Genomic DNA, 25240 nt, shown 5'->3' with positions numbered 1-25240 from the left:
GCATGTGCTCAGATGATAATAATAAATCCGACAGCACGTGAGGGCAGCATCATAGTTATATTATGGGGGAATCTTGAGCTTTGCTTTTAATACTTAATCAAACGCCCTGCGATTAAATTATAAATGATCACAAGCTTGTGTTTATTATAAACTTAAACTTTATATCAAAATAGATTGGAAAGAAATGCATCCTGGATTTTAAGGTCAGAGGAAAGTCATAGTAGCCAACCCCAGACACAATGCAGATGAAGGCCTTATCTTTCCTGGACAGGTTTGTCCACATTATATTGTGTGGAAATTAGACCTTTCTATTTTTCTATTTGGTGGCACTAATAAGTAGTTTGGATGGTGGAAAATGATATATGTTGTTTTGCTCAGAGTGATAAATCCAGACTAATGCAAAGGGGATTCAACATCAACCTGACTCTGAATGTGCAAGTAAAATGGCCAGTAAACAATAATATGCTTTCATAATCATGGTAAAACACTTTAAAAACCTCCTATCCATATTTAAAGTATTTATGTTTGAGCACAGTTTTTAGCCAGATTATATGATAAAAATAACATAAATTTAGCTCAGTCAATAGCTCAAACTATTCTGCAATTATAACAGATTTGATTAGTTAAGGGCGTTTATAATACACTTGCATGCTTTGCACAGGTAACATTTCATACCAAACATCTCCCTTTTTGTTTTTTAATCATAAAACTTAATTAATAGCAAAAGCGTACACATCAATTGTCCCAGAAAGAAACAACAGCATGCCAGAGGTGTTAAAAGTCCGTTCATATGAAGTCCTGTCAGAATTCAAGAGTTTAAAGTAATTGTAGTTCCTTTTTTTTTTCTTAAAAAGTCTTTTAAGATTTTTTTTAATTCTTCATATTTTCTAGTAAGGTGCCAGACTGCATAAGTTTAACAATACATTAATTAAAGCAGGGTTTGGAGTCAGCCCACTTCGCTTTGTGAATATGGAATTTACCAAGAATGATCCGAAGCTGCATAATAATAATAACAATAACAACAACAACAACAACAACAACAACAATAATAATAATAATACATCAAACATCACATCAAATATCTGTACATTAGTGACCATTTCCTATTAATATAGATTTGCATATCTGTCCAAAATTATAAGTTTGAATGATCACAGTGAAAGAACAAATGAAATATTGTTTCTCAATGTGAATTACAAAAAAAATACATGTATCATCTTTATTTAGCTTCAATATTTCCAACACTTCTTTAGTTGGGTAAATTAAGTGTAAAATTTTGATTTTTGAAAATATTTTTGAAAATGTTCACTTTCACTCCATGCTTGGAGTTTTTTACGTCGGCTTTGTTGACGTCTCGCACGCACTCTCTCGCCCTCCGCCATCCCAGCATGCACTGCGAGGTCTGCAGTATATTATTGACAAAGAAAGAAGGCTGAAGAGAAACAACAACGGGTTGGGAGCAGAGACACTAACCCTGGTGATAGCATTAACGTTACACGGTCCCGTGTGCTGACAGTAAGGTAAAGTCTCACTCTCAGTATTGTCTTGAAATAAAAACAGTGTTATTTCCTGTAACGACACTGCGTTTAGTCAGCGTCAAGTAGCTATCAGCTAACATCTGGGGGTTTCCTAGCCGGCTAACGCTAGCCAGCGTTAACACTGTAACAGCGTTAGCATTACACCGTAACGAGGTGTCATTACACTGTCACACAAACTAAATGCCCTCAAACTGACGGCTTCAGTCACAGGAAAACTAAAAGTATAGCAGAATTTATCCCAAATTCTCTGTTACTCAATGTATAACTAATATATTCGCACAATAACCTATTTTCTTGTGTCTGTTTACGTTGTCACCGACCATTACACTGCAGTTTAAAGGTAGCTCACATTTTTAAGCTCACAAAGATAGCAAGTAAACGTAGTTATATAATAACACGCCGCAGATAGAAGAAAACACTACTTTACGAACTTTGTTGTTGGAGATATTATCACTTGATCGTGTTTTTATGAGTATAAAATGTGTTGCGACACCTCGAGCCTGGTTCCTCGAGCTCTAACTGTAACCATGTAAACACACGAGGCCACGTGACCAGCCACATGGCATGTTTACCTTGTCTGAAGTTATTTTTCAAATAAATCACATGAACTTAACTGCCCCAGCTCTCTCTCATTTCCTCGCTCTGCCTTTAATCCCTATTGAATTTAACTCATCTGGCTAAAAAATAAAAGCATCCAGATACTTAACTTCAAACTATATCTCGCTTTAATCTAACCTTTAATGTTAAACACATTTTTTAGCAAATGAGCGTACAATTCTAATAAATAGTCTATGTCAGATTTAAATAAATTAGATAAGAGTATCAGTATATATGCGGGTCAGTAGATAACAATTAATTTCAGTACTAAAATGAATGATATTTTAGGTGGGTTAGAAATGTGAAGTCACATTTATTTATAGAGCACATTTTAAAACAGCAAACATTGACCAAAGTGCCTCTACAGGAGATACATAGAACACAGGCAGTATTGAATAAAAACACAGGAAATGATCAAATACAAATAGCCATACACTGGAGAAAGTAAGTAAAATGTATAGCAACATCATGACAAAATCAAAACACAAAACAAGCAATGCACAAACAACAAAATAAAATACAAGTAAACTGGCAGTGTGGTGGGGCATGTCATCATAATGATGGTTAAAAGGCTAAAGAAAAGGTCTTAATGTGGGTTTTGAGTGCCTTAGTGGACAGGGAAAATCTGATTGTTAGGGGGGAAACTATTCCACAGTTTAAGGCCAATAAGTGAAAATGCTCGCTCAAAGAAACATGTGAGCATTGCATGTTTTATCATCATTAGCATTGTTAGTATACTGTTATTAGATTTCTTTCAAACTGCATAATATTAAGGTGCAAAATAACTATAAACAGCAGCTGTTTTAAACCCCAAGAGCCTAACAAATGCAGGGTACACTCATGAACTGTAGTGGAATAAAAATGTAAAGTGTCAAAATGTAAATGAGTGGTATGCCAGCACCTCTTAGTGCTCACCACCTGTGTCTCTTCACAGTACCACGTCATGGCACTGAGGCGATGAGAGAGGGAAGTGCCATTTCCACCTAAAGGGAGTTTACACAGCTTGATAGTGAGTGGAAAGAAGGGTGGGGGGGCCCAGGCAGACCGCGGACGGGGAAGGGGAAGAGCTCAGCTGGAGCCAATGCAGCAGCAGCATCGACAGCCTGAGCTGGTGGAAGGAAGCCTTCCCGTGTTCGTGTTCCCCACTGAGCTCATCTTCTACGCAGATGAGCAGACGTCTCACAAGCAGGTGCTCACCCTCTACAACCCCTATGAGTTCGCCCTCAAGTTTAAAGGTCAGTTGGCAGAGCAAACAAAACACAATCTATCTGGGTTTCCATGTATGCTGTTTTATTTTTCTTACACGCTGCAGAGTATTGAAATAACTTGTGTTTTTCTCCTGTTCATCAGTGCTGTGCACAGCGCCAAACAAGTACACTGTGGTGGATGCCACCGGAGCTGTCAAGCCGCAGTGTTGTGTTGACATGTGAGTCTGTTTTTTGTGTGTATAAAACTCATTATTTTTTCATGCTGTGATAAAGCACTGAAGTGACTGGATTTCTAACCTATGAGCTTGTTGTTCGCTGTGGACTCCCGTACATGTTTTTATTGTTTACTAAATATTAACTTTTAGGGTTTGTTTGTCACTTTTGACTGTATGTTTGGGGTCAGATGGTTGTTTATGCAGCTGATTTTCCCATTTGGTCGAGCGAGAAGTCTATTTAACTCTCTGTGTCCTGGCAGAGTGATCCGACACAGAGATGTGCGTGCCTGCCATTATGGGGTGTACGACAAGTTCCGACTGCAGGTGTCGGAGCAGAGTCAGCGGAAAGCTCTGGGTCGCAAAGAGGTGACGGCCACGCTCCGTCCCTCAGCCTCGCAGGAGCCGCCCAGCCCCCGGCCCCAAGATGAGGAACGCAGAATCAAAGAGCAGTTTGCTGACAGCGAGTTCTTTGAACAGACTGCATTTCAGACAGGTAGGATGAAAGACTGTTGCGTGATTTTCACCAGTAGATGGAGCCAAATGCTCATAAACTCAAATTCAGGAACTTGTTACCATTTACTGGAGGTACATTATGATCTACCTGCTTGTCTTATCTAGTATAAGTAGTACAGATTATTGCACACATAGTTGCATCTTTTAATAAATCAAAAACTTCTTTTTATGAAATGTTTTTGAAGCAGTAGAAAAACAATCATGCAGGTAATCACTGTCAGGATGTAATTTAAAGTGGAAGTACGCTCCAAAGCCTCATTGTGGACAAGAGAAAATGTATCTTCAGTTTGCTGTAATTCTATTTACCAGTACACTCACACTGAAATTATATAGTATTCACTTGTATCAATACCTGAACCTGGGTTGCTGTTCAGTGTGCATAGATATCATTTCATTTGTTTCAATATCATAAACCTCATCCTTGGTGCTTTAGCTAATACGTTCTTAGAGCTCCAGCTTCCCTCTGCCAATTTTTCACTTGCTATAAAATGTGTTAAAGGATACAAATGTGGTGATTTTCAGTATATCTTGAATTGTCAAACATATCTAAAAAAAGAGCAACCAACAATTAATTAATCCCACCAACAAATGTCTGTGTATCTTAAGCCTGACGTGTATATTATTCCTCTCTGCCTCATCAGTGAGCCGCAACGTCACACTGAGAAAGATCCTCCTGCTTCACCATGAACACACACTGGAGTTCATTTTGAATTAATCCCACATATACTCCATCCTGCCGCTGTATATACTCAGTAGATTAACAAATATAAGAAAATGATCCCCAACCAATACACTATTTAATCCTGTTTAAATGTTTGCTAAAATCTACAGAGCCCAGCTGTCATTTAAATTGTTTAAAAAATTTAGCCTTTCTAAAAAAAAAAAAAAAGACTGTATATTTGTGTTTTCAAGTTACTTGAACTTCTAACTTTGATACCATACTTTAAAAATGTAGATATTTGATATCATGGGGAAAATTTACACTCTTAAATTTGAGGGCTGTAGGGTTACAGACAGTACCACTAAAAAACGTGGTATTTTTTGGTGTGGCTTGCCGGCTCTGGAGTTAGGTGGACCAGGTGGTGTGTCACAGAAGCTCAGGAGGCAAGAAGAGCAAAAGTCCCGGGAAAAACAAACCCACCTGAAAAAATAAAACCCACAGCCTCTCAGCAAACGTGCTCGAAGAAGCATTCCCCCAGACAATGCCCAGGTGACCCTGACCGCCCCTCCTGGCCCCACTGGACTCTCCCACTACATAGGGATAGGGTAAACCAGAATAGAGAAATTACAATTAAACCTCATCCTAAAGACCAACATCAATACCTAACTGGCAAAATATAAACAGATGTGCCAGGATTACTCTAGTCTTATTTCTAGGATCATTTATGATCTCCAGTCCTCCACCAGTGTCACCAGTGTCTGATCACACAGCCACAGCCAGAAAAACTCAGACAACTGAGCCCTCCCCTCTCTCCTCAGCCCAGGCCGCAGCGATCTCACTGACCCTGGTGAACAAAGATTAAAACAGTATTATTATCAATAAACCAGGCGACAACAAACTAAAAAACAAAGAGACATTTCACTGGTAACAGTGGAGAATAAATGCCTTACTGATAGCTTCACTCAGACTAACAAGACACAGGTGACCTAATCAGGCCTGCTGCCAGTGGCTGCTGGGATCTGGGCATGTGAAAGGGTATGGAGAGAACCCCTTCACAAGGGCATCAAAAAAAATTAAAGATAAATATAACGAGGATATAACATGATTAAGACGTTTTTTTCTTGGTTAGTAGCAGAGAAGAGCAGATTGACAGTATTGTCCATTAACAATAGGAGCGAGTGAAAAAGTGCAGATGGTAGCGCTGTATAGATGGTTAGTTAGTATTGAAACACTTTCATAATGGATACGTACTGATGCATGAATATCTGAGTGATGCATTTGATGGCAGTGTATACGTGTGTGTGTGTGCCTGACAGAGAGCCGTCCTGTTGCTGGAGGCCCCAGTCTGCTGACGGTGCTGCTTGGGCTGGTGTGTATGGCCGCCCTGATGCTCCCGACCCTGGGGGAGCAAGAATCTACTGTGCCTGTCTACCTCCACTTAAGTGTTAACAAGAAACTTGTAGCTGCTTATGTTCTTGGTAAGTCAGGAGAAAAAACAACAACAACACACAAACTCCCCCAATTGGCCAGGACAGAATTGTGTGTTTAAAAATCCCATTTAAATGTGAGCTATAATGCTGTTGCTCATAAAAGTATCATGTTGCTCTGTTCTTGATAATTTTAGGTCTTCTTACGATGGTCATCCTACGCACATGAAGTGCAGTGAGCTGAGAGGAGGAGGGAAAACGATCTTAAGGACGGAGATAACGTCCTCGTGCCAGAGGCACTGCTACACTTCAATGAGTACAGCTGACAGCAGGGGAAAGTGGTACTTACTTGGTTCGCCTTGTCCCCTGAAAAATACATTTTAGTACACTTGTTTTCAAATCCACGTTTGTGTTAATACATAAACTGACACAATGCTGAAGTGATGCGAAACGGCGGAGACCTGCCGCGTGTAGGTCAGAGGAGCGGTAGTGTGAGAGGAGCTGTCCCTGAGCAGCCTGTGGTGAAACATGAGGCCATTCAAAGTGTTTGACCTCATGTTCCCTGTGTCTGTATTCCTATTGCCATTATGTAACAGAATATGGTTAACTCGAGTGTGAAGGAATCTACATGCAAACATTATACATGTATATAAAGCCATTCAAATTTTGTTATGGTATTCACCTGTAACCATCATTATATTGATGTTTTAAAGCGTTTTTAGTGTAGGCTCTAAAGGACTAAATGCAGTTATTTGCATGTGTGGAAACCTTATCTGGAGGAGTATTTATTTTTTCCAGCAGTAAGGTACTTTTACATGTCACCAAAGGAAAGATCTTCTTTTGAAGGCAGTGGTTTGTTCGCAGTGCTATATCAATGCTCCGTCAAATGTTTAATAAAAGACTCAATACAAATGTCTGGTATGTTTATAGACTGGGTGATATGGTATGTTTACAGATTAGGTTATATGGTATGTTTATAGATTAGGTTATATGGTATGTTTATAGATTAGGTTATATGGTATGTTTCTAGATTAGGTTATATGGTATGTTTATAGATTAGGTTATATGGTATGTTTATAGATTAGGTTATATGGTATGTTTATAGATTAGGTTATATGGTATGTTTATAGATTAGGTTATATGGTATGTTTGTAGATTAGGTTATATGGTATGTTTCTAGATTAGGTTATATGGTATGTTTACAGATTAGGGTATAGTTTGTTCATAGATTAGGTTATATGGTATGTTTACAGATTAGGGTATATAGTTTGTTCATAGATTAGGTTATATGGGGTCAAGAATGTGCAGTGCACGACTTGACTTTAAGGCCTCTGTCAGCTTTGTAATGATGCTAACTGTATGTTATCAGGTTTGATTTGCTCACATAACATTTGGTTCCACAGCAGTGAATAAGGTTTATGGTTGGCACTATCCTCCTGTGGCTTTGGGTTCAGTGTTAAGGGAAAGTTCACCCCAAAATCAAAAACGTATTATATTTTCCCCTTTACCTGTAGCGCTATCTATCAGCTCAGATTGTTTTGGTGTGATTAGTCGAGTGTTGGAGATATCAGTTGTAGAGATGTCGGCCTTTTTAAAACCTCAACAGTGATGTCCCTTTCTAGAAATCATGACCCAGTTACTCAAGATAATCCACAGGTGTTGTGAGCTGTTTTATTTTGGAACTATTTTCTATCAAACTACATCTGCCAGTCTCATCACCATGCAGGTGAGAGTGTGCATCCACTGCTACTGAGTTCTATTATTTTATCCACCAAAAGTAGTGAGCCTATGCAGGTTCTCTCAAAAAAGGAAGAGCTGTTAAAAATAAGGACTAGAGCCTATTACATGGCTCTACAGTATATGAGTGTGCCTGACTGTGTTTTTTCTGGTGTGTCATGTTTGATGTGCAAGAAAACAGGTTAGTTAACCGTAGAAAGCCGCACTGATGCCATTGAGAATGTTTTTTGTTTTTTTTACATCTGTTACAGAGTCTCTCAGACTCAGCGCTGACCAAAGACTGAACAAAGTGTGAGCAGTGTTCACACAGAGACACTGCATTTTATGGTGGTCCATCATTGCATCACAGCAGCAACAGAGCTAAAATTAGCACGTCAAACTCAGAGCCGATCAAAAAAAAAAGTTTTTTTTTGGTTTTGGATGAACTGTCCCTTTGACATTTTATATAAATGTTTATCACAGTCGTGAAAAAAGTCCTCTCGGAATATTCAAAACAGCTACACACACATAATAAAGAAATAATTTATTTAGTCCTGATGTTCGCTACGATTGCAATCACAAAAGACACAAGCATAGGCGAAGTGTGAGCCAGCTCGGCAGATAACAGCCTGTCCATTGCAGTCTTACAACAGTATAAGATTATTTGCTTAAGTCATGCCCTGAACACCTCATATGATGACAGAGAGAAAAAAATCTTGGGAAATATATCTGTTTAACAGCAGGGCAAGCTGACTGTTTTTTTCCATTTTCATCTTTGTATAAAGGAAAAAGACATTCAGTCAAATTATACTGCAACCACACTTTTCTTTAAATTAAAGGGCACACTTCCATAAAATGATTTACAATCACTTTCTTTTGTACATACACATAAAAGGCTACAGAGGTAACCTGAAACTTCTACACCTGAAGACGTGTAAGTTACACAGGAGATATGTGGACATGGGGCCAGGACAGTTGCAGGCAAATGTGGGTGCAAAAATCACAGTACAGGCTAAACCTCTACATACTGGATTTTTTGAGTCTTGCTTTAAAAGAAAGCCAAGTTTCACTTCTTCTCTGCTTCACACACACAGGCTGAAAACATCACAGGATCGAGCATCCTGTGCAAAAAAGCTATTTTAATAAATGTAACCACAGCAGGAACAGCAGTCTCTTTACTCACAATGTGACGGTGCCATTTTGTTTTTGCTGCACGTTCCAGCAGTCAGTTGATTTGGTGTAAATAACGACACAAATGATTCACTTTTAAAGGGGATAGAAACCTATCACCGTCCGATTTCTATAATAAACTTTTCGCCCCACCCCATAAATAAGAACATTTTCCCCAGTAAAAAGAAAATGGAATAATTTCTGCTCATCTACAAAAACATCCTGACAAAAACACAGGATACAGAGGATCTTTTAGTGTTCAACGCCCCACAGTGATGACCATCTCACTTCATCCACCACAGACTGCTAGGTGCATTAACTGCTCACAGCAGGCAATTACAGTTGCAACAAGTCATGGGAGAGGGGGCATAAAAGCCAAACTGAAAAAAAAAATCACCACAGTTCAAAGCCCATAGCATAAAAATATTCAGGAAATCTGCTGAAAACATAACTTCTCTTTCAGTATTGACAGTAAGGAAATCTCCATAGGTGTCCCCCACAAGTAGTTAATGTTCCTTTACAAAGAAAACGTTTGCTGTTGGAGACCCGTGCCCGCATTCACCTCACAGCCGATCACAAACTTAAAACTATGTACGACATCTGACACGGTTATTATGTACATAATTACAAAGCAGGAAAACAATAAGTTAAATATTTTTCTTACAAAATCTGCAGACTGTGTACATACAAAGGCATGTGGACAGGAGTTTTCCAGCACGAAAACAGGGAAGATGTACACATCCAAATAGTCTGTTTTTTTCTTTTGTCCAGTGCTCAATGTCTCTCTCCAGTAAAGGGGGGCTGGTAGAACAGAAGCAAAGCCACTTATGAACACAATATCACTATGAAGCCAAGCACCATCCAAAATCCTCTACTAGCAGCTGGTGCTCACAGTGTCTTCAGTCGTCCTCAGTTTCACGAGGCTCACCTCTTCTACGCTAAAACTCATCCATGGCTTTAGTTTCCTCGCTTCGCGCATACGTCGACCCTCCACAGTGCAGCCATGAAAACAGCCACTCGGAAACAAACGTGGAAGATTCCACTTCAACTAAATCTAGGCGATGGTGAGATGGAGGGTCTGAGAAGGAAAACGCGTTCCCCGGAGAGAGGCTTTTCTGGCGCCAGTCCTTTACAGTGTCTCTTGCCGCCCCCGTGCTCACTTTGGGGACAAATCCTGGAGGGAAGCGAAGGGCGAGTTGCTGGACGACGAGGGCGACACCCCTTCCATTTTGCCCGGTGAGTCTGTGGAGGAGCCGACGCTGCTGAGGCTGCCATCCAGCAAATCTGGAGAGTGACTGAAAGAAAAGGGAGAGTTCAGGAAGACTGCAGGCTAATCGTGGCAATCTCACATTGGTGTCCATTTACTGTAGCATTTTGTCCCTTTTGAAATGCACGCACGCACACACACACACACACACACACACATATTAAATGGATAGCAAATTTTGTTTATTTTTATGTGTCTAAGCACGTCATGAATGCTGGTGTGTGACGTACTGTGTGCTGATGTTTACTATCAGGGAAAAACACAAAGCAGAACATTTTGCACAGTCTAAAGTTTAAAATATCTAAAGGGCAGTTCCTCAACATTAAGAGGAACCTCGGTATGTAGCAGCTCTGTCAGGGCTCCAGCACTCGGCTAATCACATCAGAACTAATAACGTACAAAAGTGATGTATCCGTGGCTTTCAGGTTTTTCTTTCGCAACAGATCATGATAAACCACTACGTTTCTTCCATGTTCTTCTTTTAGTGCTGGTCACCTAAACCCAAAAACATTGACTGAATCATCTCAACTCTGCGATTTCGATCGTGTGTTCTGGCATTTCCTTCAGTTGATCCCCAAAGTCTTACCAGGAACTGAGGTCGGACAGATTGGACGCGTCAGAGGACAGCATGGTGGTGGTACCCTGGAAGAGTCTCTTAGGCTGACTCTCCGTCTCCATCTCACCTGCAGAGTAAAAGGACATTAAAAATCTCATGTGCACAGTCTGTGGTTACTCTGAAAAGGGAGAGTTGGATGAAGAGTGTTTAATTGCAGAAAATGACAGATCAGTTCATTACCAGAGAGCCAGTGCAGTCTCCAGTTGTTAAACTCATAAGTTAAACATTGAATGAAACCACATCAAAAAGGAAATCAAGAGAAGTTATTATCATCATTATTATTAAATACCTGAATCATTCTGTAAAAGCAGTCAACCACAGATCAGTAAAGAGCTTCAGAAAGGTTTAAGGTTCAAAGGAAGTCCCTTAAATAACCTTTTCAAGCCAGTGAGGTTCATGAATAACACAAAATTATTGATTTTTGAACTGGCTTAAAATTCTGCTTAAATTGTATAGTCAATAGTCCCCTCATTGACTTAAACAAGATTTAGTCTGGATTACAATTTGTTGAATTTACAACAGAACACTTCTATCTATAAATGAAGAGGCTCTTGTGGTAGAATTTCAAGCTCACGGCATCTAATGAGGCATTTTGAGACACGTCGGGTACCTCACCTTTACGTTTTATGGGGCCCAGTATGCTGGCTCTGATGCAGTTGATTGGGCTTTGACTCCGTCGGCTGAGGAGCACAGAGTACACACTTTGTCAATCCAGTATATTTCAAAATTTAGCCACAATCAGTGGCCGTCAGCAGTTACAAAAACACCTGTCATCTTAATATTTGATTAATAAAATGATAAAAGATTCCTTAGACGAAAAGTTAAGGCAGTAAAATAGTTAAGTGCGTTATAAAAATCATCTTTTTTTTTTCAAAGATGGGCAAAAGGTAGTGACAGTCAAGCTGGAGGACACTGATGCTACTGTAGTCTCACAGCCAACTGAGACGTCTACCACACAAACCTTTATTTAAGAGTGCAGCAACATTAGTTAATGTTAAGGTTATTAACTGCAGTTTTTACTCAAAGGCTTGCTGCTCACCTGAAGCGTCGCGTCGGGCTGGGTATCGGGCTGGGTGTTAGGCCATTGCTGCTCACGAGGATTTGTAGTGAAGGTGAGAAACACTGCTGCTTGTAAGGAAGCGGACCGAAGATCAGGTTAAGACAAACTAAGGCAATACTCTGATGTGGTTTGTATTGTGTTAGCATGCTAAAGAAGTTATCTTTTTAAAATTAAAAACAAAATGGTGTATAAAAAACCCAGCTAGCAAGTTCTTGATTATGTGGCATGTTATTAACCTTTTTTTCCATCCCAAAAATAATGACTGAATCAATACAAACTGGTGTGGCTTGTTTTTGAGTTTATTTTTTAAGCTGCGGGGGGAAAAAAAAGAAGCTCAACATGAAAAAACTTTGTTTTTCTGCTGCTAATAAATTGCTTCCTGCAGGCCACCATGCAGACTTAATCTGATATAAAGTTGTTAGGAAAATCTGATTACAGCAAACCGTTAAAATGCTTTCAATTCAACCTTCATGCACTTAGTCACAATATAATCAGGTTATGTGCTTGTAAACATACGGAGGTCAGATGTACCTTTTTTCCGATGCCTCTGGTCGGGGATGGGGCAGGCGACACAGGCACAAAGTCGATGCGCTTTGGAGACGAAGATGCAGACTTCTCCAAATCATTGTCACTCTGAGAACACGTGATTACCAAACATATTAGCGGCCGCGTCGTCTGACATCTCAGCTCTACAGTACAGTGCAGTGAGGTGGTAAACATCATTCAGATAGTGTTGGAGTGTTATACTACCAACTCAGTCTGACCTTGAAAGACTGGTGGCCCTGTTTACTCCAAATGTTTTGTTAATCTAGCATGTTTGTACTTGTCCACTCTACAAAAATCGAGAGGCCAACAATGGCCCAGGGCCAAAACATGCAGTGGGAAGGCAAAACAGAGCTGACTTTCAAGGATTCAGGCAACAGAACATGTCAACAACACTGATGGGGGCTGGATAAGCTGTAATGAGGAGTCATGCTTTACCAGACTCAGGCTTTCCTCCCAGGACTGGCTCATTTGCATGGCGGCTTGAACCTCCCTGTGTGTACCAAAATAAAAAAACAAGGAATTAAGATGATGCCTATTACCATTTTACCTACAACAAAGTACCAAACAAATGTTTTTATCCAACAACTTTATCAATAAATACAAACCCTACCGCTCATGAGCAGTTTCTCTGTTCATCACGTCCACTCCCTCCTCCTGCAAGAGCACATTACGGCGATTAATGGTTATAAAGTCTTAGTTGGAAGGCAAAGGCAGATTTCTATTATTTATTTTTTTATTATTAAGTAGGTATAGGTGCTGTATGAATAACCTGAAAGTATCTTAACACTCAGTCCACAGTGAAATGGCCAGTCCATATCCAGGGACTGACCCTTTTAACAAGTCGTCAGGACTTCCAAGAAGTTTGGATGTCACAACTATGCTATGTAGCCATAGAAACCACTGCTACAATGCCATTACAGTCATCACACCTGCACTGACAAAGCAGAGATGGCAAAAGCATTTAGGTGGATGACTCAGAAACACTGGCCAATCAGGGCACAGTGGCTTTTTAATGAGGGGGGCTTAAAGACAAGGCGCTAAAATAAGGCATTGCAGACAGACAATGAACAGAAGTGTATTCAGGTAGGCAGTATACAGAAAAACATGTTTTTTAAACATATATGCATGTATACATGTTCTAGTAGAAACCCCACATACAATATGAACCCAAACAACGAGCACAGTATGTGACCTTTGGGTCTGCTTAGCTTTTCTGAGTTACATATATTCTTCAAACAGATTCTAAATATAAAAACTATACATTATTCTAGCTCATATCATTCCTGAGAGGCCGGATTCTAACTGAAAGGTACAACCTAAATCCTACCTCAAAAGCTAAATTAGTAGTATGATTTGTATCATTCATTGCAATTTAATTCAAACAGTGGACTACGTCAGAGTAAGGATGTCCTCTGTTGGAGTCCGATACTACCAATGGATCAATTCTGAAAGATCGATGGCCCTGTGGACTCCTGAAAGTGTTACTCTCGCATGTTTTTTTAGACACCATCACTCCCTATGGCTCGAGAGGGAGACAGCGGTCTGACATGCTCCTTCTGAAACATTCCCACACATGTCGAAATCATCATCTTTTTCTTACTTGTTTTATCTGATGAAGTCTGGTGCTGGGAACACGAATAGGTGATGAGGGGACCTGTAAAGAAGGATGCATGTGGAGAAGATAACATTCAATACAGAATAATTCAGACACAGTATGTGAGTAAGCATGTGTTTAATATAAGGTATGGTACCATGTTGGGCCTGTTGACAACTGTAGTGCTGTTTCTCCGGCTACGTAGGACCTCTCTCTGAAACACTTGGGAGTTATCACTGCAATGACAAATTCACACATCAACCATGTGTCATGTGTCTTCTATCCAGGAGGTCAATCTGTATGAGAAAGGGCATTCACTGGATCATTATGCAGCAAATTAATGTGTCACGTTGTAGAAACCTTAAGCCATTTATCATGGGTGCACTGTTGGATCGTCTCAAGTGTCCATCGGTCTGAACTAACGAAGATGGGATTTCCAGATCCAGCTCCATCTTCTCTTGTGGCAACACTCCTGAATTGTTCATTTTGCTAGCCAACGCTGCCCGCCACCAATTCATCGACTTAAAATGACTTAACAGCTCAGTGGTGTTACATTGTTGCTCTGCAAACTTTGCTAACTTACGTGTTTTGAAAAAACATCATCAATCAGGCAACTGAGCTGAGACAAACTAGCTTCACGCTACGTAGAGTCAACCCAATGCAATCTGCAAGGCCCTGTTGTCCGTGTAACTCCGCAGCTGAACCAAATTAACTCTGACTATCACTCATAACAACGCTATCTCTGTAATCCTTCATATCACGACTACCAGCCCAGGCAGAGCTGGCCTGTGCTAACGTTGCATGTAACGTTATGACCAGTCACAAACTTTCCCGATGGATGGTTAGCATGCCATGGCTACATACCGCACAATGCCCGGTAACGGATAGCTACCGCCCCGTTAGTCCGCTGGTGCAGGGCAGCAGCGGCTGAAAACTGAAACGCTGCTCTGCTAAACTCTCATTGCATGTTAGCGCGCTAACTTAGCTATCGTTAGACAAACTGACTGGCTGCTAACTCTGAGCGCAAAATAAATGTTCGCCTCGAATCAAACGTAGGTGACGTTAATCTCACGACGTTGCTGTTAAGTAATTCTCACAACGCGAGTCTGCCTCCTGGCTAATGTGAGCTAGTGCTATGTAGCTAGTTTCATCCACAGCTAAAGCCCTGCTACCTAGCCTGCTAGGCTAACGAGCTAAGTTAGCATTGACGCCGATAGCCACAATGCCATGTCCACAGAGAGGCCGGGTAAACATTTCACTGACTAAATGTTCCTGTCCGTCAGCCTGAAGGCGCCCACGGCTCACAGTGGTTAAATACGCCGGGTCTGTCGCAAATATAACTCGCGCTACAGTTTTCGTTTCTGCAGGGCGCCGCCAAGAATGAAGCAGGTCCCAGATGTTCACACAGGAGCTAACAGCTAGCCTCTAGCTGCAAACTTCACGCCCCTTTTAACGTTAGCACTCCTGTCCAATCAAATTGCTTCATCCGCCGGCGTGCTCAGGCTCAAATGTGGCCGACTGCATCCTTTGTATGAATACATCTGCTGCACCTGCGGTGTCAGGAGCAATATGTCTTGAGAAGCATGACAAATACAGTTTTTGGTTTTACCTGGTGCCCTGACGTCTTTGCTCACAGGTGGTCTCACGCAGGTAACTCCAGGTGGATGGAAGTCTTTGGTTTTTCTGGCAGATTTTTTGTTTCTCTGACAAAATAGTGGCTGCTGTAATGATATTTACAGCAGCCACTGTTCATATCAAGGTGTTCTTCCCCATTAATTGAATTTACTTGGACTTTTTTTTATAATGTTTGATCTGATTATGACAGTACTTAGTGCCAAAAACAAAGAAAATGTAAGCATTTATAAAGCCTGGACCAGTACATGCTTGGTGATTTCACTTAGATTATAAATAAGACACTATTTGTTATTTGAGAAAGAGAAACGAGTGGTGCAAAACCAGGAAGGCAATTCAAATATTTTTTCAGCACCCTGGGTGGACGTAAAAAAAAGTATTTTGTATTTATTTTAAATACTCTCAGAACCCCAAAACCTGCACGTGGGTTTGAAAGGCATGTTTTCCTTAAACTTCAAAATCACATGATTTATTCCAAAGAACTGTGAAATATGTGATGAATTTACGATGAAGGGAGGGATATGCATTTCCTTGGAGTCACTCAGGGAGGCTCAGGGTAAATATGTGTAGCTCCAGGGAGGGTTGTGATATTAGAGAAAAAATACTCTGATAAATATAGTACAATCCCTAATATTATTGTTAAAATATACATGTATTTCAAATAATTCAGGCTCTATCAGTGTCAAATAATCAAGAAATAAAGGAAACTATTCCATATATGCTCACATAATAATTAGACACATGAAAAGAGAGAGAAAAATATGTTGTTCAACAAGAGAAATCCTGTTTGGCCAGTATTCCTTTCAGTCAAGCATGTTAAGTTGTCTTATGAGAAACCTTGGAGTTCAGTTGGCTCCTAGATTTACTTCCCCAAATACATGTTTTGGAAGGAGGGATTATTAATCCTATCTGCAACACCAGTGCATTTCAAAATCAAGTTCACCATCATTGGCCAGAAATAATTTCAATTTTCAAAAAATTTGGTGTCACCCTGTATAGAAAGCTTTGTAGTGAAATGCATTAGTCACAAGAGGGGTGTGAACATTTAATGGCTGGTACTGCAAACTGATGTTGGTTTACAGCGATGGCACCACTAAGAGCATTTTATATAGTAGAGAATTTAAAAAGTTAAAAAAGATAAATAAATAAAAATAAAACAATTAAAACAACTTGTGAAGTTATGTCTGATTCATTGCAGTTAAATGTGGATCTATTATTTCAAACATGACTGAATAACCTTTAACTTCAGATAAAGTACCAACTGGACATTTATACATCAGACAGATGTATAACAGATGTTGTACAACAGATGTCATTAACACTCATAAAAAAGAGCATATTTTATCTTCAGCATATCCATTTGTTTAATTGAGGACATTTGTGTTACTGTTCAAAACAACAAATCTTAAGAAAATCTCATCACACACACACACACACACACACACACACACACACAACATTAAAATAGAAATGTGTGTGTCCCAAAATATACATACAGATTTAAAGAAAACTTAACATCCTTCTTAAGAGTGCCCATAAAAGAGCCATTGATAGTTCAAGGTAAAAGTAAAATTACAATAAAAGAAATCTTGTGGCACGGCAATTGTGATATTCTACTTAAAGCTAGCAGCATTGCTCTGAATAAATTACTCCGTTGCTTAAAAAAATAATCAGTGTGGGGGCATAGAAGCATTTTACTCATTTCAGGGGAAGCTGTTGGTTCTGTCTAAGGCAATCGCTTTTCTCATAAGTTGAATCGAGTGTGTGTCAGGATTATAACTCCAACAGTGACTCTACAGGGACCCTGAGCAGGCTGAGTATTTTCATCACACAATTATAAGGTAATAAAATATAAAAATGGACTGCAAAAGTAAAAGATAATAACCATACATTAAAAATTGTTCCGAAGTGATCCTCATGCCTTGTACTTCTCCTTCCCTGTATCACTAATGACGCAGATATGCTGAAAACAGAAATGAATCAATGAGTGTTGCAGCATATCATTGATTCACATGTTTGCTGTTCTGTTAACATTAACACACAGGTATTTACTGTTTGTACAAACTTTGACCTGGTTGAAACTTGAGACATATAACTTAACATATAATGTTCAGGGTTCCTACACATTTTCCATTTCAAAACTGTATACTTTCCCCATACTGATATCCCAGACTTTGCTGTAGATTTTTCATATCATGTTCAATAAAAATGATATTTCCCCCACCCCACCTCTGTTTTTTTTAAACTAAAAACTGAAAATCAACTAAAAAAAGTCAAATAACTTAATGTTCACTGCATAATTGGAGCCTTGTTTTTCCCTGTGATCATGGAATGACAGTGGACTCAGAAAGGTTTCTTTGCACTTTCCTGATAACTTCAAAGATATTTTCTTTCCAACTAAACTTCTAAACTAAACTGTATGATCAATTTATTTTTTAGAAATTCTCCATTTTATATTTGACAAAAAACAACAGTCTGGAAACAAAAATCAGATTCCATACTGTGTAGGAACCCTGAGTGTGTCTGAATCTATCTGAAATACTTACATTTAGATCTCTAAAGTACTCGTTGTAGTCTAGCGCGTATCCCACCACAAATTTGTCAGGTACCTCGAATCCTACAACTGAAACAAACAGGCAAATTAACCAGTTACTTGTCATTGTAGTGGTAAACTGACAACTCTGAAATGACGGTATATTAAAGCGTTCTTCAAAAAAGCACATTTAGTGGCAACTATTTTTTGTACATTACATTATATGGACCATACATTTTCATAAACAGTCTTAAAACATGATTTGTCTTGAACTCACAGTCTGGTCGGTAGCCAACACTTCTTGGTGTTCTTTTCACCAACAAACTGAGGACAGAAACCAAGTTCATCATCAATCATAATACCACCAGCCACGTCAAAGACGGATAAGAGACAGCCTGAGATAGCCACTTAGTGGAAAACACCACAATCTGGTGTTGTGAAAGTGAGAAAAACATCACAATTGTACAAGATAGAATGGATTGTGCCCCAAAAGACGTTTTAAAGGAATCAAATTACCTTGCTACTTTAACCATTTTGGGGTTGTACTGTTTGAGGAGTTCCAATAATGTCTTCATTGTCTTCCCTGTGTCGATAATATCCTTGAAACACAGCGTGAGAGAAGCTCATATTAGCGGTCTTGGAACAGAAAGTGGTCTGCTTTACTATGGAAGAAAACATCAGTACATACCTCCACAATCAAGACGTTCTGTGTAAAAAGAAAAACAAAAAACATGTTAGTGAAATCAGTGGATGGATACATCTCACTGTAACATGCAGTTAACCTATAAAGAAATATAACATTGGAGCAAGTCATTAAATCATTATATCTAAGCACCTGGCTAGCAGAACTCATGAGTACTGATAATACTTATCAACAAACTACTTGTTTTCAGTTCATTTTAAATGTCTGTTCATGATGAAAATAGTGGAAATATCCAGAAATAATAAACTATGATGGACAACAAGAGCAGTACAGTTTCTCATTTCAATTCACCGTATTTTTTTTTTCTTTCAATTTTTATTTTATTTTGTCATTAAATATAAACATCAAAATATAATACAAAACAAAGTATTTCAGGAAATAGGGAGTAAAGTTACTTTGAATAAAAAGAGCCGGGTTACAGCAACATTGACAAATGAACTGAGCCTGTGGGGAGAAACGGCCTCATTTTTCAACCATATTATTATTCATACCTTTCTTTGTTTTATACGTTAACCATTTCACCAAGTTCACTGTATTTTTAAGTTACTATTATTGATACAAGAATTGATCACAGTGTCAACAAAGATTGTTTCAGTCATAATCATATTTCTTACCTTGCCCGTCAGCGTAGACAGGTCATCTCCACCGATGACTTTGATTTCACCTGTCGACTGGTCGTTCTGTGAGGACAAGAACCAAGTGCACCTGTTACACACTTTTCATGTCATGTTTTACAGTGTGCATCAAAAAAAAAAACACGTAACATGATGGTTGATTAAATAATAAAGTTAAACTTGCTGCATAATAAAGTATATAGCATTATGTTATTCATCAAAACGTACAAATACAGTAAAATTATGTTCCTTCCAAACACATTCTGTGTATCACTAAGTGTGTTTCCATCCACTGAGCAGAAACACCAGAAATTAAAATAATTCATTCAAAAAAATCTCAAAAATTTAAAAAATGACAAAATACACTGAGAAAATAAGAATAAATCTTGATGTACATGAAGCTTGTGAGTTATCTGTCACTCTGGTCCATTAGACACAAAAAATTGCAACACATCACAACTGTGTGGACCAGTGAGGAGATTACTCTGTAAATTAAGCAGGTTTTCTACGTGGTTTTCCACTACGATTTGACTGACACTCTTAATGACACCCTCTTTTTATGCTCTGTTTACTTGTAATGGTTTATTTAAAGCTGGTTTGGAAATTTGGTTCATATGTGTGCCACTTTTGGATGGATACCTGGTGCTGAATGCATTTCCTTCTCTTGAAAACACTTACACAGTGGATTCTTGTCTATTTAAAAACTTGCATTGTGTACATCCACAGCTGCTAGCTTGAAGACTTTGTTTTTGCTGCCTTCGCTCGCACAGTGCTGCACCTCTTAGAGCAGCAAACTTTCACTCAGTAGAAAAGCATATGTATACTTGCATTGCCTGCATGCTGACGTACATACATGTGCGTCTTCGTGTGCATTTAAAAAGTATTAATAAATTGAGTGAACACTTGCAAAAACACTGCACGATAATGCTGATAGTGGTTAAAAAACCTCCACAGGATAACTTAAAGGAATGCTTCACCCACCAAATGATCATTCGTATATCAATAACTCATTCTGTTTTACACTGAGAAACTTTTTTCTTGCATGCATTTGCGATGAACATAAAAATCCAAAAACTGCGAAAATTCTTGATGAGTTTAAGTCAGAAAGGTCCATGTTTAACTACGGCAAAACTATATACTATACTTCACAAACTCTCACAACTCATGCAGTATACTCCAGGTATGATTCATGCAGTCTGTGCTGTGTTTTCCCGTTTGTGATGGGGAACAGAACTAAACCTGAAACTTATCAAAGCTTCACTCTATTTACAAAAATAATAATTCACCTTGCTGAACATCAGAGCTGTGGGTCTCAGGCTGCCTCCATCAGTACTTGGTGTTATTGTGTGACTTTGGTGAATCTGACGTTACCTCTTCAAAACACCAAATTCACACAATAACACAAACTAACTGATTGAGGCCGTGGTTAGACCAGCAGCTCCCATGTTAAGCAAGGTTAAAAAAAAATAAAAATTCAAGTTTCACTTTCAGGTCAGTTTCCAGTCAGACAGGTCTGCCTGGCTGCAAGGTTAATGTGAAGTGTTTGGGAAGTACTGAAGATACACCTGGATAAACAAGGTTTTCTGCACTAACTCAATGTAACATGAGGGTAGGTAACTGACATTAAAATGGTAAATTGGGCGGTGAAGAATTCCTTTAAGCATTCAAATCTTTAAAACAAAATGCAAAAAAAGTTTACTATTCCATTTTGGGTTTTTTTTTTTAAATGCGCAGCATATCTAAAGTGATTTAAAAAACATAGTAATAGAAAAACTGAAAGGTTACACAGTAGCTCTTGAGGCGAATGAAGTCCACTGTCATTGGGATGGAGCGGTCACTGTTCCTGTTCAGCGCCTTGATGTAGTCCAGCAGGTCTGCAAAGAACTTGTAACCCCCTTTGAGCACACAGAGGGCCACGATGTGGTGCCCCCCCATTTCCTTCATGATCTCTCTGGCCAGTCTCTCTGTCCTGGGGTCACGTGGGCAGCACAGAGGGAGGGAGAGAGAGAGAGAGAAAGACAGTCAGCTCAGTTTTCTGCTACAGTCAGCAGTAGTCCCCTTTTTCTTTCTGTTAGCGTCAGCAGGCATAGACGTGGTTTCTAAAAGCACCTCCCAAGTATAATAATGAAATAATCCCACTGAGGCACAAACCCTTAACAATTAATAAGAACATTTTGGAAAAAAAAATATGATCACTTAAAATTTGAAATGGTGTCTGACTTTGTTTATTATTCAGAGATTTTAGCTGACAAATAATTACAATTTCACTACCCTACTACAGGCGCTAAAAACATGCACCCCACCTGTCCAAGATGAGTCCATGTGGGATGTAGACCCTCTCCAGGTCAGATGCATAGTGCTTTGGTATGCAGAAAAGGTCCAGGTCGTACCCCTGCTCCTCATCGCTGATCTGAAATAAAGCATGACACAAAGGGGTTAAAAAAAATCTTTGGAGTATTACCTAACATGGAACACGGGGCATTCAACTGATACAGTGTGGTACAAAGGGAAGGGGATGAGGTCAGTGGGGGACTACTTTCTCATCAACTCCCTTCATATATTCTGCTGCTTCTACAGTTTGTTATTTTGCCACAATACACAAACTCTGAGAACAACTCTGTAAAAGTTTAGCAAGCAACAGACAGATATCAGACAGCAGTGGAAAATACGAACCATAAATTCTCAAACTGCCACATGAACCCAGACAACATAACTGGTATCATGTGACAGCTGGGAAGCTGGTGCGGAGCTGGAGGTGCTGTGGGAATAATGTGAGTGACCGAAAGCACACACCGTATTTAATCCGGTGCAGTTTGGACAGACTGTCACTGCTTTACTGAACATTGGACTGCATAGTGTCTGTCCTTACATCATATGTGGCTGAACTAGAACAAAGCATTTCCTTTTATGCCCGCCAAAATGAAAAACATGCCTATCTCTTTCGACTAACCCCGATTAAACTCCAAAATAATAATGACTCATACTGAGCAGATGTCCTTGTGGTTTCATCATTTTCTAGGAGTGTTTTCCATTGGATGAAACGGCTAGTTGTCTGTTATACAAGGAACAAAGTTGGAAAGTACAACATGAAAAACACCGCAAAGTTATGTAAGGTCAATAGAGGGGAGACCTTGAAGTGTGTGTCTATGTTGGGAAACACTGCACTTTACAGATAATTTCATTTCAAATGTGACACGTCTCCAGCTCCAGGTCAAAATTCCAGCAACACTTGTAGAAAAACTTTGAGACAAAAATGTGACATAGGAGACAGGATCTTCCACTGTCTTTTATTGGGCATTTAGCTTTATTATAGCGTCAATGAAACACTGCTTTCCAGGGAAAGTCCTGGAAAATAGAGCACGTTGGTTATTTATTTACATATTCCAGTATCAAGGTCATCACGGCTAGCAGTTAATATATCTATAAGACTTATAACAAAACTGCAGACAGATTCCACAATGCAAGACCTCATGTTGTGACTCAAACCAAAATAACATACTTACGTACAAAGAAAACCATTACTGGAAAAAAATATTTCCAGTTTATTTTCAGAAACAAAACTATCACTGTAGACAACCAAATAGATCTTAAGCAGTATGGATTTAACACAAGCTTGCTCTGCATGAAGTTTCAAGACACCAAACTGTATTTTCTTTGTCCTGCTAGATAGAAAATTGCACTCTGAGGCAAATTTAAAACTTTATCTGTGTATTCATATTTCTGCACTGAAAATATAATTATATTCACAACTGTAGATTGGACGTTTCAAATTGATTTAAATTCGTTTTTGGACATACTCTCAAAGTCAATAAGCTATATTTCATTTTATGCCAATTATACCAATAACATATTACCTAGCAATGCTTTTGACACAAAGGAGCGCGAGCTCAAACACGCCCACTTGATTGCAGCTCGTGCGTTCCTTACTGCCTGCTCACAGTTGCTTACAATCGTGTAATATAGTCAGAAAAAAAACTCCATCTGCTTTCAGACACTAACACTTGCACGTTAGGTTCAAACGTGCCCATACAAAAGCTCTTCCTGCGTCATGTACGCCAAACGTGGGGAGCGCGTGTCTGTGACGGTCTCCATAGCCGCAGGCCACGCGATATGGAAAATACATAACCGTTATGTAAATGACACAACAAAACGTGTTACCGAGGCGATCATACAGAGAGGTACTTTAACACTACGGACCTGCAGTAGCTGTATAACGTTTAGTAAACGCAGTGGGGCCCGCGTGCAGCGTGTTGTTGCAGTGGGCACGTAGCGGTAACCTACGAGCACCCTCCAGCTCTTATTTCATCTCTGAGTGAACCTACCACAACACAGGAGCTGGATGTCGCCATGTCCGCGTCGGTCCCTGTCGCTCCGTTTTATGTACAATGCCGGGGCCCTCAAAGAGAGAAGACAGAAGTGTATTCTCCGGTTGGTCTCGCGGGCTGTTCACCCTTGTGACAGCACACGCATGGAGGTAGCTAGCTCCGCTGCTGCTACAGGCTGCTGCTGTCTGTTTCCGGGCTGCGGCTCTACTGTAGCTCCGGCAGTGTACATGATGACGCACGCGCGCGGCGGGCAAATCCAAATCCGCCCCGTTGTGGGAGGGGAGAGGTGCACGAGCTGCTTGTGAAGTGAAGAAATGTGCTGCCAAAATCTGACAAAAACTCAACAGTAGTTTTTAGGAAAATATACCACATGAACGTCTTTCTTTGTACGTTTTTGTGTTTATAAATACGCTATTAACTGTTACATAACTCTTAAATATAAGGCTGCGCTTCCTGACCATGGCTGGACTACTGTTTACACTTTAATGGGAAAAATAGTATTATAAATGACTAGCTACTGAAGATGCAGTTTGTAAAAACATAACCAAGTTTCGCAAATGAAAACTGAAACGTTTGTAGGTTTCTTTAATTGCGTTTAGACGCCTCTCACAAGCTATTCAACCCTTTGAAATCTGAGTAAATTCTTTTGATTTCTTTTAAGACATGAGCAACAAGCCAATAAGCATCTTTGCAAGAAATTTGTAAAAGCTGAATAAATTACATTAAAAAAATGTTTTAAAAAGAGGGTAGGATAAACAGAAAATGAACCCAGAAGCAGGGGGAAACTCTTATTTTCAGGTATTTTTCTTCTCTTCTTCTCATTTTTGGACCATGTCTTGTTTAGTTGTTTGTTGCCTTTTCTTCCTCTTTTTGAAAAAAATCACACCCACTTGCTCAGGTTCCAAAGGGTTAAGATACACATAATGATGGAGACCATAGGATACTCAGATAAAGTGTCCATCTTTTAATAGTGACTGGGGAGCTTTGATGTATCAGGACCAATTCTACAGTTATTTAAAATCCCAAAACACATGGTGTGCATTTAGATGGCAGATTCAGGTACATATTTTTAGTTTATTTAAATTTTAACATTAGCATTTATTTTTTCCCCACCAGATTTCCCTGTCATTATAGAAAAAGACAAGAATAATCACCCTGTGGTTGTATGTTTAGATGCACCAGTCAAGTTGCATTCAGGGTTTATATTCATATCTGTGAAAACACGGACGCTTCACATACACCTCCCCCCCAGCTGCGCAGAGTACGTGGACACCCAAGATTAATGTCACCAGGTCAGTGTATGAC

General features: G+C 39.4%; 3 protein-coding genes and 1 non-coding gene across 4 annotated transcripts; 1 reads left to right on the top strand and 3 right to left on the bottom strand.

Annotated features, from left to right (window-relative positions):
- Positions 1 to 1406: 1406 nt before the first annotated feature.
- On the top strand, positions 1407 to 7071 carry mospd1 (motile sperm domain containing 1). The gene is made up of 6 exons (XM_042493235.1): positions 1407 to 1520; positions 3070 to 3370; positions 3486 to 3561; positions 3819 to 4051; positions 6049 to 6210; positions 6357 to 7071. Exons 2-6 carry the CDS (start codon positions 3217 to 3219, stop codon positions 6386 to 6388), a joined length of 657 nt encoding a protein of 218 aa, XP_042349169.1. The 5' UTR covers positions 1407 to 1520; positions 3070 to 3216; the 3' UTR covers positions 6389 to 7071.
- A 1333-nt stretch (positions 7072 to 8404) lies between these two features.
- On the bottom strand, positions 8405 to 15553 carry pabir2 (PABIR family member 2). The gene is made up of 10 exons (XM_042493561.1): positions 14489 to 15553; positions 14286 to 14364; positions 14135 to 14188; positions 13145 to 13188; positions 12970 to 13024; positions 12520 to 12621; positions 11968 to 12053; positions 11544 to 11608; positions 10899 to 10995; positions 8405 to 10340 (listed from the first exon to the last, which is right to left on the bottom strand). Exons 1-10 carry the CDS (start codon positions 14644 to 14646, stop codon positions 10202 to 10204), a joined length of 879 nt encoding a protein of 292 aa, XP_042349495.1. The 5' UTR covers positions 14647 to 15553; the 3' UTR covers positions 8405 to 10201.
- On the bottom strand, positions 12717 to 12867 carry LOC121948576. Its single transcript, XR_006106166.1, has one exon. It is a non-coding gene; the product is annotated as a small nucleolar RNA U109 (small nucleolar RNA).
- A 2034-nt stretch (positions 15554 to 17587) lies between the features above and the next one.
- hprt1 (hypoxanthine phosphoribosyltransferase 1) lies at positions 17588 to 24142 on the bottom strand. Its single transcript, XM_042492841.1, has 9 exons — positions 23933 to 24142; positions 21914 to 22020; positions 21396 to 21579; positions 19611 to 19676; positions 18982 to 18999; positions 18810 to 18892; positions 18571 to 18617; positions 18307 to 18383; positions 17588 to 17723 (listed from the first exon to the last, which is right to left on the bottom strand). Exons 1-9 carry the CDS (start codon positions 23957 to 23959, stop codon positions 17676 to 17678), a joined length of 657 nt encoding a protein of 218 aa, XP_042348775.1. The 5' UTR covers positions 23960 to 24142; the 3' UTR covers positions 17588 to 17675.
- Between the last annotated feature and the right edge of the window lie 1098 nt (positions 24143 to 25240).

Source organism: Plectropomus leopardus, chromosome 9 (assembly GCF_008729295.1).
Source record: "Plectropomus leopardus isolate mb chromosome 9, YSFRI_Pleo_2.0, whole genome shotgun sequence".
NCBI lineage: Eukaryota > Metazoa > Chordata > Actinopteri > Perciformes > Serranidae > Plectropomus > Plectropomus leopardus.
The sequence above is the reverse complement of the archived record's forward strand: the minus strand, read 5'-3'. Positions and strand labels throughout refer to the sequence as shown.